This window comes from Mytilus edulis, chromosome 2, assembly GCF_963676685.1.
Source record: "Mytilus edulis chromosome 2, xbMytEdul2.2, whole genome shotgun sequence".
Lineage (NCBI taxonomy): Eukaryota > Metazoa > Mollusca > Bivalvia > Mytilida > Mytilidae > Mytilus > Mytilus edulis.
Genome location: NC_092345.1, coordinates 106,678,007 through 106,691,655, shown reverse-complemented (window position 1 = coordinate 106,691,655; position 13,649 = coordinate 106,678,007). Strand labels below are relative to the sequence as shown.

Genomic DNA, 13,649 nt, shown 5'->3' with positions numbered 1-13,649 from the left:
ATAAAGAAAAGAAAAATTTCTAAATCAGTTACACAATACACGAGTAGAGGTAGAAGAAGAGGTTTACTTTCAGATCCTTTTCGCATTAAACCTGACAAGCACTCAGTTGAAATATCGTCACCCTTTGTACCATCAACAAGTCGGACACAGACAGCATTGAAAGAAGAACTGAATTGTCCACATGACATTGAGATTGATCATAGTGATAAAACTGAAGGTAATGAAAATAATTTTTAGACAATGGTAAACGACGCTACTTTTCCCGATATACTCTGTACATATATAATTACATTGCTGTCTCAGTGTAACTTTGTAACGCCGTAGCTCTCAATTTCATTAAAGATATAAACTTGAACAATGGCATAGAACATAAAATTTAACTGTGTATGATGTGCTTGCAAAAGTGAAAAAAATGCATATATATGATAAACAACGCCATATCAGAGCTAATTGCATAAAAAAAAACGGAAACGAATTACTCCGGAAGGGAATCCGATTTTGGTTCCGTATTATATTATATTTTAGCTCTCTACGTGTGAGGTAGAAAAGATGTATTTCAATAAAAAAAAATTGAGAAATTTGTCCACAGCTGTTTTTCTCTCTCTCTATTCCTTTGAAAAACGCTATTTGAAAAATTAACAGGCAGACAATTTGCACTTACTGCAAGATTTTCGTATTTTTAAATGTTACGTAGAAATCGGTTGCGAAAACGTAGCTTTATTGTCCTTTGATTTTTTCTATGGTCAGTTGTGGTGCAAATATCAAAAGCATAGAAAGGACCTTACAAAAGAGCTACGTGGCTTGCCAGACTTTAATATAAAACGACATGGACCTGCTAGAGAACTACATCTTTCATTTAAGAAATATATATCTACTCTATAAAGCTAAGTATTTAGTGACAATCTATACCTGTAATGGATTATGTATCTGGTTTAAATTTCTTTGTTTCCTTATTACTCCAGGATCTTGATACTTGGCATGTAAATTTGTTAATACTAGAGTCATGAATTACACAGTTATCCCCACAGTGGCATACAAACAGATGTTATGATATAAGACTTTTCAAAGGCATTTAACAAGGTATCTCATGAGAAATTATTAAGAAAGATGGATAATTAGAGCATATTAAGTGGAAATACCTGGAACTTGGTATCACATACCTGCCAACACTTCAAAATGCCCATTGGCGGACCTTTGGGGTTTGGAATCCTCCCTTTTTTTGGATGATCAATGCATTTGAATGGGAGCATATAGTTGGACCCTCCCCCCTTTCAGACTTTACGATGAAATGTTAAATCTACAGGCCCGGAGCTTAATTTTTGAAATTTTTAGTTAGATTCTGTTGGCCTGTAGATATGATTTTTATAGACTCGAGAGCAATTTTATAAGCCTGGGCTGCCACTCAGCGTGAAGACTACCCTTTTACTCTGGTTTGGGAACCCTCTTTTTGCAATGGCTGGATCCCCCCCTGATGTATAACATCACACACCAGCTTATATCCATGATATCAGTCGATCCAAACCTTTACCTCCCACCACAGTTTGTCAAAAACACCAGATTCACCAACTGACTACAATATCAAACTCTCAGCACCAGAACAGTTTTTTTTCATACATAGTTGTACTCTGCCTCTGGAATTCACTTTCACAAAACATCATAAGTGTTTACTCTTTGTATCAGTTCAAAAAAACTGATCCAAAGTCAGTATATTTAGATATTCATTTAAATATATGTAAATCAGTTACTTTTTTCTTTTTGCACAAATTAAATTTTTGATTTTTTCAATTGTTACTTTTTATTAACTGTGTTTGTGATGGGGCCCACATATATATATATATATAGAGAAGAACAAAAAATTTGCAAAAGCAAATTTACAGATCTAACATTGTTGGGTTAATGTTTACACGAGTTGTATATATATATAGAGAGATGGCAGTCAGCAAGGTTAAAGAACATCAGTTGTTCAACCTGTTAGTCAAATGCGTTTTGTTTAAATATACTTTTTCACTTTTTTGCTCTTTTGGAAAATGTTGTTTGTGCTGTTTTTAGACCCTTCTACAACGAAATTTGTTGTACATGCACACATATAAAAATTGCGGTTTTTATACGACCCCCAAAAAAATTTGGGTTATTACAAAGGAAAGCATGGGATTGAGTTTAAGGGTTGTTGCTTCAAGGGGGGGGGTTTCAATAAATTGGGGTGGGGGGATATCAGTTTACCATTTTTTTAAGGGATTTTTTTTTTTCAACATTTTTCAAATTTCAATAAGAAATATTCAATTGCACAGTATTGTGCAGTAGATGTGTTAGATCATTGATTTTGTTGCAAAAACCTATATTATGTCAAAAATTTGATCACAATCAAAATTCAGACAGTATCAAGCTTGAATATTGTGACCATATTTGCCCCAACTGTTCAGGGTTCGACCACTGGGGTCGTATAAAGCTGCGCCCTGCAGAGCACCTGGTTATCCAACGCAATCATAGGTTTAAATGTAGTTTTCAATTTAGACTCGTAAAAAAAATTAATTTGCAAACTACATTTCACATCAAATGATAACAGTTCGTTAAAATATTGTCACTAGCGCTTTCATGTCTTCTGGCAATCTTCAATATATTATATAGTCATCAATGTAGTAAATGCGCTAATAGATCATTGTACGACGTAGATCTAGATCTAGACTCTGGATATGTCAAATTCAATGTACATGTATGTAAAACTTTAATAAATTGATGTGAATACATTGTGACCTGTTTTACAATTGTTTTTAAGCAAGCAAAATTCTTCATTTCTGTTTAAGGTAAGAGTCAATATGAAAAAAAGAAAGATGGCAGCCTACAGGACTGGAAAAATATTAGCAACCAGCTGTACGAATGTTTTCTGTCAACTGAATGTTTAAATTATTGTAATTGTCATGATTGTGAAGAAAGCAGTCAGTTATACCGGTGTATTGACTGTTGTCCATGGGAAGCAGTTTGTGGAAATTGCCTACAAAAGAGACACCAATTTCCTCATTTACACATTTTTGAGGCATGGAGGGTAAGACATCTTTCAACCACAATATGGCTTTCTTTAAATTATTTCCTGTTTACAATTGGAATATCTCATTCAATACATATAAATTTTCTCTACATCTGGTCATGTGTCTCTTTTTCACATAGACTTAGTTAAGTTTATAAGCATCCATCATGGCATGAATACATGTCTATGAAATCTATTGATTGAAATTTATCATTTATCATGTTTATATACAAGTATTTTGATGTGGTTTGATTGACAATTTACAACTTTCCAATAGATACCATTACAATCTGAATTTCTGTCCACAATATGTCCTTCAGAACAGAGCTATACTCAGCAAAGCATATCGTCGCTGTTATGCAAAAACCTTGTATCTCAATTTTTTGCGGAAATCTTTTTATCGAAGATTTAGAATTAAATATGTATGTTCCACTGTATGCGAGAATATCTGATCTTCTAACCAATCATTAACCCGAATTCTGACATGTGACGAAAAAGTGTAGTCGGATTGGTGGGAAATTTTGTTGTGCGAAAATATCGTATCTCAAAAGAAAAACACTTTGCACGGCAGCTGACATTATCACAGGTACAGTTTTATCAATTTTAGGTTCTCAGAGCTAATATATTAGCTTAAAAATAATGAAAATACAATATAGGTGCAGAAATATTTGCTCGTCTTGGTAATTGACTGGTTAGAAGATCAGATATTTTCGCATACAGCGGAACATACATATTAAATTCTAAATTATCGATAAAAAGATTTCAGTTTTTACTGCCTGGTGTAAAATTATCAAAACCTTAGATACAAGGTTTTTGCATAACAGCGACGATATAGCAATCAAGCTTTAAAGCATTCCATAATAACATTTTGTACAGTATAACACAATTTAAAAGAGAATACACACTGTGTGTAATGTGTATTGTCTATCCAAATATGAACATGATGAATGTGATTTACAGAATAACAGATCAACCAATACCATTCAATGAATTACTGTTTCCTTCTTGCTGTAAATTAAAGCAATGAGTGTATATTAAAACATAGATATATCATTTTCAATTTTTATTACAATGGGAAGTTACAATAATTCATTGTAACCAATTTCATCTTTTCTCTCACTTATTTATAGAATGAAGCATATGTTGGAGCTGTGTTAGATACACCACCATGGACATTACGGTCTCATACACATTGCAGTACAAAGTATTTGAAAAATATTGTAATAGTTGATGAAAAAGGTATGTATAAATGAAAAGATGATTAAGAAAAACTGTTCCTTTTATAAAACAGTATATTTATGATATCTGTTCGGTGTATTATAGGTCAATTTGGATGTGCTTTGAAAGTTCAGTTATTAAATGTACTAGAATTTTACCATGAGATTTTTGTTATCTCAATAATCTTATTGTTCAGGTAACAAGAAAAATTAAATGTTCTGCAAGTTAGGCCTGTATGTTATCCTAATTACACTAGTTATTTCTGAGCTATTGTTATTCATTTTCAAAAAAGAAGTAGTTACAACCCTGTCTTTGAAATCTTGGGCTTTATAGCTAATTTGAAGGAATGTTCGATTCTTCTCAACAATTTGTATCATAGAATACTAGAAGTACAACTTCATAAACGTGGATTTGTTCTTGCAGTTAAACTTGAATAATACATGTTTTAAAGAAAATTTAGAAAAAGTTATTTAAAATATATGATTCTAATTCTGCATTTTATATTTCTGATATAGTGATATGATGAAACAAATAAAAATGATATGACGAAACAAATAAAACTTACATCCTATCAAAACATGTAGTGATATTTTTTTTGTTTTAGATCACTCCAATGACATATTAATTTCTGTATACTTTTAGGCAGACAACACGTAAGATCCCTTCAATTTTGCAAGTGTGAGGGTGAAGCCATCACACTTATTAGGTACAGACTTTGGCCTTCTTCAACCAAGTTTCCAAGAATAGCCTTTCACTTTGATTTGCTAAAATGGTTGAATGGGCTTCTTATTGAATGCCATCTGTCCGTAAAAGGTTTCTGTGAAGCACTGAAGGCCAGGAGTTCAAAGCACCACAGAAGTTATTTTGATTATCCGGTTTGTATATTATTACAAGTACTAGAATAAAGAATGTAACAGGGCATGTGTTAAAGAGACAATGTGACCAAAATGCATTTATCTGACATTTATGGCTTTTTGAAAGTCAAGATGGAGGTAGAATCCTTAGTTATGACATGCCATCGTGCTGTTGATGGTAAAAACAGTATCCATCAAACAAATAATGTTAATTAATAATTGTGTATGTTTGGCTGAAGAATTATAAGGATGAACTTCGAAAATAAATGTTATAGTGATCTAGTAAAGGATTAAACACATTTTAGCTTACCTAGCCCACAGGGCAAAGTGAGCTTTTCTCATCACTTGGCATCCGTCGTCGTCGTCAATAGCTTTTAAAAAATTCTTCTCCTCTGAAACTACTGGGCCAAATTAAACCAAACTTGGCCACAATCATCATTGGGGTACCTAGTTTAAAAAATGTGTGGCGTGACAAAGAGAAGAGTAAGAAGTTAGATTCTTGAAATGAGTTTTGTGCAATGATACCGATAGCTGTGTATGAATAAACATCTTTGTTGACATATAAAATTTATGTGATTTTTTTTTTCAGATTAAAGATATTTATAAAGTGTTGATTAGTGAAACAGTAACTGAATTTCGTCATTTCCTGCACAGAATCGAACAGCCATCAAACCTTTGTGAGAACCTTGATGATGGCACAGAATGCCCAGCTTGTTTTTCTGTAAGTACTAATGATATTTTTATTGATTTTAAAGGTGTTGAACAATGATAAATGCACACAATTATTTCTGAATTTAAATACAATATTTAAAATTCCTTATCATAAGCAGTAAATTAAAAGCAAATGTGGGATGAAAATGATAAACCAGTGAATATATATCCGTTATAAGGTTTTTATGCCATTTAATCACCATAATCTGGTTTTTGCCCATGGAATGTATTTTGAGGAAACTTTGTAATTGTTAGATATTATCTTGAATACTATCGATAACACAGATAAGTGTACATGACAGAAATGACAAACTGTCAGACCCTTAAGAGATGATTAAGACAAATGGATAGAATAATATGGTCATCTCAACAAGACAGGTTATCTCCCTTGAGCTGGTACCACAACATTGAGAAAAGCAATCAAGTTGAGATGACCAATGATAATCTGTTCATCTTTGCACATGACATTGTTGATGCCTTCATTTTGTGTACCTTTACAAATAACGTTTATTAATTATTATATATTTTTTATTGTATCTATATGTATAGACATCAACTAAGATCTACAGGTTTGATGCTGATTTTCAATTAGTTCGCAAATCATCAGCTGGTAAGCAGTGGGAACAGCCCAAGCACCATGATTGCTTCTTCCTTGATCAAGCAAAGGTCGACAAATTTATGGAGGACTACTGTGCAGACAAAAAAAAACCAGATGTGGTAGTTATATATTTAATTTTCCTAGCTAATATTAGTTAGTTTCTTTCCGAATTTCATTGAACCTTCATTGACAGCCTTTGGTTGTTTTATGCTCTTTGGTTTGGTTATTGTCTCTTTAACAAATTCCCCATTCATTATTTTGTAAGTACATTATTATTTATACCATTTTTCTATTTATATGATGATATAATACACTGTAGTGCTATTGTTGAACAATGAAAAATATGAAAGTAATTATTTGGATTTAGTGTAAATTATAATGGTAATAATTATAATTTTAATACATGTACTAGTTATTATTTGTTAAACCTATACACAGCTTATTCTATTACTTTCCCCAATTATGTCAATATTGTCAAAACTACTGAGTTTTATACAATGTAATTACTAATATGTTCTACTAGTAAAAAATAACTTTGATTTATCTATTGGTAGTTTACTCAACTGTCTTTTCTTTTTTTTTAACTATGTCACTAATAAAATGAATTCATATTTTGATAGGATTGTAGTGATTTCCAGGCAGGAAATAATGTGAGATCTAAGAATAAGACCACCAAGCTATCAGAGACAGCAGTATTTGGTTCAACCTGTCGTCATGAATATCCCAAATATTTCTTTAGTCTTAAACATGGTGAAAGGTAAAGATATGGATATTTAAATTTGGTAAAGAACAATTGAATGTCAAAAATAGTTGTTTATTATGATAAAAAAAATGGCATCCTTAGCCAAAGGGAATATTCACCCTGTATGAATAAGAAAACATTTTGAAAATTGAAATAAAAGTTTGTCACAGGATAAAAATGTGAAAGAAATTTGATTACAATTTACATGATTTATTCATGAAGAATCTTATTACTAATCATATAAGCCTACATATATTGAATTTAATATTTTATTGAAGTCTCATCTTTCAATAATGTGTAATACAAAATTAATGTTAGAAAATATACCATATAAAAAGTTAATGTTAGAATATACACTAGATATAGAAAGTTAATGTTAGAATATATACTAGATATAAAAAGTTAATGTTAGAATATATACTAGATACATGTATATAAACAAGTTAATGTTAGAATATACACTAGATATAAAAAGTTAATATTAGAATATATACTAGATATAAGAAGAGAGCTATTCTGTATATAATAACTAGAGACTATAACATTAAAAACATTATAAAGAATTGTCTATTATAAAACATATTTGTAAGAACATTATTTAGAGTATAAAACATGTTAATGTTTATCCAAAATAAGAAGCATGTTTTGCCACAACTAAAAATCTTCTTAATATCTATAAATAAAAACACTAAGTTATGTTTATCATCAAAAGACATTAGATCACTACTTAAATGTGTTGCATCATCAAATATGTTTTTTTTTTTCTAAAATCGTTAAATAAAGGACATGATAAGATAACATGAGCTTCATCTTCTCAAATATCCTCACAACTATCACAGACTCGTTCCTCTAAAATTAATTTTTTAAAGCTTCCCGTTTCGATTCTCGGTGGTGCTACACTACATCGCAATTTGACAAAAGAACTCCCTTGTTTAAATAACATTGAAATTGTACAATAAGTTTCCTTTCAAAACTGTTCTTATCTAAATTATATTTTAGAAGTCTGTTACAAAATGTACCACTTTTACCAGGTAAAGGTTTTTATGACTGTAAATTGCTTTGCAATCTTTATCATATTTACTTAACATTTTGGACATAATAGTTCTGACAACTGAGGTACTATCAACATATACTCTAGTGTTACCAAGAAGTTCTGTATTTATGCCCCTTTCTTCTTAAATGGAAAATTGGTGAATTTGTTATTGCTGTTCTCTTATTTCAATTTTTTCACATTCTGCTTTGTACCTTATAGACTGCCTGTTACCTCAAAACAGGGTTTGAATTTGGGAGAAATCACTTTTACTGTTCTAGAATGTTATGGCTTAACTTGTAGAAAAATGGACGAATCTGTTATTTCTGTTCTTTTGCCCCATCAAAACATTACAAAACTTATAAACAATGTTTTCTGACCTCAAAACACAGAATAATGTTTGACTTTGTATGGGATCATTTTGACATTCAAAGTTACGTCCCTTTATTATTGAAAAATTGCCAAATCTGTTGTTTCTGTTCCCTAACTTTAGTTTGCCTCAACCAAATAATATGAAATTTATAGACAGTTATTTTTACCACATAACTTAATCAAGTTGGAATTCACTTTTACTGTAATCTTGTTTATAACCCTGTATAAGAGTATATGCAAGCAGGGTTTACATTTTGTTTTAGTACAGTTAATGAGTGAAAGATGGTCTTAGCATACAAAAAAATGTTAAACCTTTGTCATGGTTCTGTATACATTTTAGCATCATGGAAAACTAATGAAAAATTGCTTTTATTCCAGATTGGGGTATTCTGTTTATTTGTTAAACAAATTGCTGGAAGAAAAACCAGTTGATGACAGCAATCCAATTTATGTCATGTATGACATTGCTTGCAACCTACACAGTCATTTAAAGGTGGGTAGATTTACTTAAATGTTTTATTAAAAACTTAATTGCAAAGTAGTTGTATTTAATTTTCTACGGTAATTTTTCAGTAATCATAGATTAAATATTTGTTTTAAGCTCTATTTATCTCAATTAAAATTGTAAGGGTAAGCAGAAAAAGATTGATTCTAAGGAAAACATAAGCATTTTGACTAATTTCACAATTGTTTTTAATCATTTATTTATGGTTTTGGTGGGTTTTTTTCAGAAACATGCAGCTTCCTCAGTTTTGGATAAAGTCAAGTTTTCTATACCAATATTTCATTCATATGGCCATAAAATGAGTTGTCAGGTAAATTTTTAGATATAAGATTATAGGTTTATTTTAAACTATTTCATTATAAACACTTTTATCCTACCTGGATCATTATGCTACCAGTATAGAATGATTGTGTTCTTTATGTTCAAGATGAATTGAAAATGAATGTAGTTTTCACTATTTAGATATGCCTTAAAAAAGTCAATTGCATAGAAAATGAAATAGAACAAGAACTCTTATATCAGTAATATTTTAAAATCAGCATTGCTTACAAATGCATCTGTACTTCTATTGCTTTTCAAAATATGAGCTTACATATCTTCTATAATGTATTAATTGAAAATTTAAAACACAAACATCTTGCAATCAGTATTATTGAATATGTATTTGTGGATATCTTCCCTAAACCAAAATTCATAATTTGTATTTTTATTAACTTTTAAAAAAGTTATCTTCTCTAAAACTACTTAGCATGAATTTAGGATGTGAATGTTCCATTATTGATACTTACTACAGGTTTTATATTGTCCAAGACGAACAAGCGGCATAGGTCTTACTGATGGTGAGAGTTTGGAGCGACTATGGTCCTACCTTGGGAAATTCTCGAGAATAACAAAAGAAATGACACCGGAAAATAGAATAGATCTCTTGACTGATGCTTTACTACATTATGGTAGTAGAATAAGGAACAAGCTCAGTAAGATATTTTTGTTTGATTATGATTAAAATGAGTTATTATTATGATGTATGAATAAATGTTTGTATTGCAATTATGTGAAACAGTTAAAATTTTAACCTTAAGAAAACATGTGTTGTTGAAGAATGTGATGGGTGTAACTTTTTAGCAAAGTTTCCAAGTTAGTTAATTAATTTAAGTTACTTTTTGGTGGTATTTTTTTGTTCATTATTGCACTTGATAAGGAGTGGATAAAGATACAAGAACAGTTGTTTTAATTTCAATTTTATAAAATGTTGTTTAATTAATAATATTCTGAACTTTATATCCCATAAAGCGGCCACTTAATTTCAAATTATTAACCACTTATGAAAGGTATTTTAAGTCAAAGAAAGAAAATCATTCAGTCATGGTAAAAAACTTAGCTTTCCTTGTTTATATGTACACAATCATTGTAATATATAACTTTAAACTCTTCTGTTTATTGAATTCAGAAAATACTATGTAAGTTTATAAAACTAATACAGGTGAAAGTTAGTCCTCCAGGTTAAGTTGCGTCTTTTGTTCACACATGTGCATGGTTATATATACATATGTATGGTATGTTTGTAAATATGTATTTTCTCTGTAACTATGACATGTAGTTCTGTGAGAATAAAGTTCATTTATTCATTCTGAATTTGATAACAAGTTTAATAGTATAGCACCAAAGCTATGTTTAGGGTAAATAAAACTTATGACTTCCTAGAATTGCTATGTGTGAATATATTAAAATTCCATTTGGTAATTTGAACAGTCCCCTTGTATTATTTATTCTATTGGCCTGATAACTGTTTAAATTAACTTTTATCAGAAAGTGGATTTAAGGGAACTTTTAAGGGAAAAATCTTTCACTTTAAAATGTATATATTTCAGGTCAGAGTCTACCTGGGAGAATGAAAAAGGCCATCTTTCTTGAAAACACAAGTAGTACAACCTTGCAAGAACTTTTAAAACAATTACCAGGTATTTTTCATCTTATAAACTACATTATTCATAAATTCATATATTTTTTGCATACTTTTTAAGTATGTTTCATTATATATATCTTCTTAAAGTTATTAACATTGATGAATATTTTTTTGAAATCCCTAGTCAGCACTTATCTATTGATTTGAAGTATCATTGATTATTTGTTTGTATATTTATTTTTTTTGTTTAACTTCAATAGAATTAATCAATGATTTATATAACTTTTACATGTTTAATATCTATTTTATAGTGATGTTTAACTGAACAAAACCTTTTAATACAACCAATTATTCATTACTTCACAAGAAATTAACTGTCTTTAAAACTTTGTTTCAAAGTTCTCAAATATTGAATTATTTTTGTATACTGACTCATTATTAATTTAATTAAACAGGTGTATCTGATGAAATGGTGAATAAATGGATTGAAGATGAAAAACTGATGTTTAGCTCTACTACCAATAATCAGAAATGTATGTTCTAAAACTAAGTCTCAAAACACCATTACAATATATTGTAAAACTTACGGTGGCCAGGGCGTCTAAACTAAAATTGATAGAATTTTTTGATAACTTGTCAAAATGAAGTTTTTATCATGCTTTAAAAAAATATATATTAAAAAATAAGGGTCATGGAATTTTTTCGCGCTACAGGTTGTGCAAAATTGTCTGATTTTGTAAAGATTATACATGGGAAATCAAATTTTGTGTAATTAAAAGCTAAAGTACTATCAGAACTTTAAGATATAATTTGAGAATATTGCTCTTATAACATGCTTTCAAATAAGAAAAAGAAAAATTGAGGACACCGAACTTGTTTTCTTGCTACATATCAAAATAGATAAATTTGTAACACTTTCTCCCCTTATTTTGGCAAAGTTGAACAAAATCTAATGTAGTACCTTTAATTTACTATGTGATAGCAATCCTTTCATGTTTTCTGCACTGAGTATTTTACATAGTATTCTATTGATTCATATTTCAAATGAACCATACACACTAAGAGAATACACAGTGAAATAAATCGATCAAACATAACAAGTTTGATATTTCAAATCACACAAAACAAGTTTGATATTTCAAATCACACATAACAAGTTTGTCATTTCATATACACATAACAAGTTTGATATTTCAAATCACACATAACAAGTTTGTCATTTCATATTACACAAAACAAGTTTGATATTTCAAATCACACAAAACAAGTTTGATATTTCAAATCACACAAAACAAGTTTGATATTTCAAATCACACATAACAAGTTTGTCATTTCATATTACACATAACAAGTTTGATATTTCAAATCACACATAACAAGTTTGTCATTTCATATTACACATAACAAGTTTGATATTTCAAATCACACAAAACAAAAAAAAAGATATCTTACTCCAGATGATCATAATCTATCAGAGCAGTCTTATATAATTTTGTTTTAGATTCATTTCAAATATTTTTCGGGTACAAATTTGAAACAAGTTAAATCATGGGAAATAACTCCAATATATTTCCATCAATAAGATTACTCTTAATGGGACTGTTAATCAGGAAATCAGGAAAATCATGTTTGTATTAATATTTTCAAAAGCTTATGATTAATTGAAAAAAATGTTGTGCAATTAATATAATCTCATTGAAGATATAAACAGAGGCTTAATTTAATAAAAAAATTTGTAGTGGAATTGACACCAAAAGAAGATTACTGTCTGAAGTTGGAAGAGCTATATAAGATGAGGTAACTGGCAATATTTTTGTTCTTGTAAATAACAAAACAATATTATTCTATCTCTTTTATTAGACAAAACATAATTTGAATGTGATAATGTATCAGGCATCAGCTTTTGGTTTCATTTTATCACCTAATATTTCCAAAATATGAAATCTGGCAATTGAGATTGATTGATTGTTAGTGTTGAGTGTACCCTTGGAAACATTTGTCATTTTCCAACTTGAAATTGCATCAATAGAATACAAATTGGTCAATAAATATCAACAATTATGTTATTTTCAGCCATTCAGGCAAAAAAAAAGTTTTAAAATGTTTTTCAAACACCTAATTTGTGATGGACTCCCTCTCATTGGAAAATGTTGTTTATAAGACCTGAAAGGTTTCAAACAAAAAAGTTCTATTTAGATATTTAAATATTTTTAATTTCTGGTTATCATGGTTATATGATATATATTTTTTTTTATTTCAGAGAGACACTGCCTCCTGGACAGCTTAAAGAAGATATAACATACAAAAGGCAAGTTTTACATAGCATGCTTGTTAATTATTTTCATCAATGGGAAATTAGATCAGGAGTAAGGGAGCATTGCTATGAACTGTAACCATTTTGATTTTTGTATTAAGTAGGTAAGTGGGAACACAAAATTTCAGCAAAAATTTAAACATTTTTTTTTCGTTTTGGCCCCAGATGAGTTTATCAAATTATCTCCATTTGGTGTAAAAATATTTTTGGCATTATAATTTTGAATTCCCTTTTGAACTCATTTGTGACCTATATTATTTATTACTATATGCAAATTAGCTGTACTTAAGGTAAACCATTGTAAATTTAAGCAATATCTGTTTAGTTCTTTTTTATTTTGATATTATCTCTATTTATTCATTTAGTTCAACAGAAAAAAA

At 29.6% G+C, this 13,649-nt stretch overlaps 1 protein-coding gene across 1 annotated transcript; it reads left to right on the top strand.

The window, feature by feature from the left end:
• Positions 1 to 551: 551 nt before the first annotated feature.
• LOC139511157 (uncharacterized) lies at positions 552 to 13,348 on the top strand. Its single transcript, XM_071297731.1, has 14 exons — positions 552 to 1,080; positions 2,802 to 3,040; positions 4,153 to 4,261; positions 4,883 to 5,115; positions 5,684 to 5,815; positions 6,355 to 6,522; positions 7,024 to 7,160; positions 8,926 to 9,040; positions 9,279 to 9,362; positions 9,846 to 10,026; positions 10,921 to 11,010; positions 11,411 to 11,488; positions 12,695 to 12,752; positions 13,216 to 13,348. The coding sequence occupies exons 6-14, from the start codon at positions 6,484 to 6,486 to the stop codon at positions 13,346 to 13,348; spliced, it is 915 nt and encodes a 304-aa protein (XP_071153832.1). The 5' UTR covers positions 552 to 1,080; positions 2,802 to 3,040; positions 4,153 to 4,261; positions 4,883 to 5,115; positions 5,684 to 5,815; positions 6,355 to 6,483.
• Positions 13,349 to 13,649: the final 301 nt, after the last annotated feature.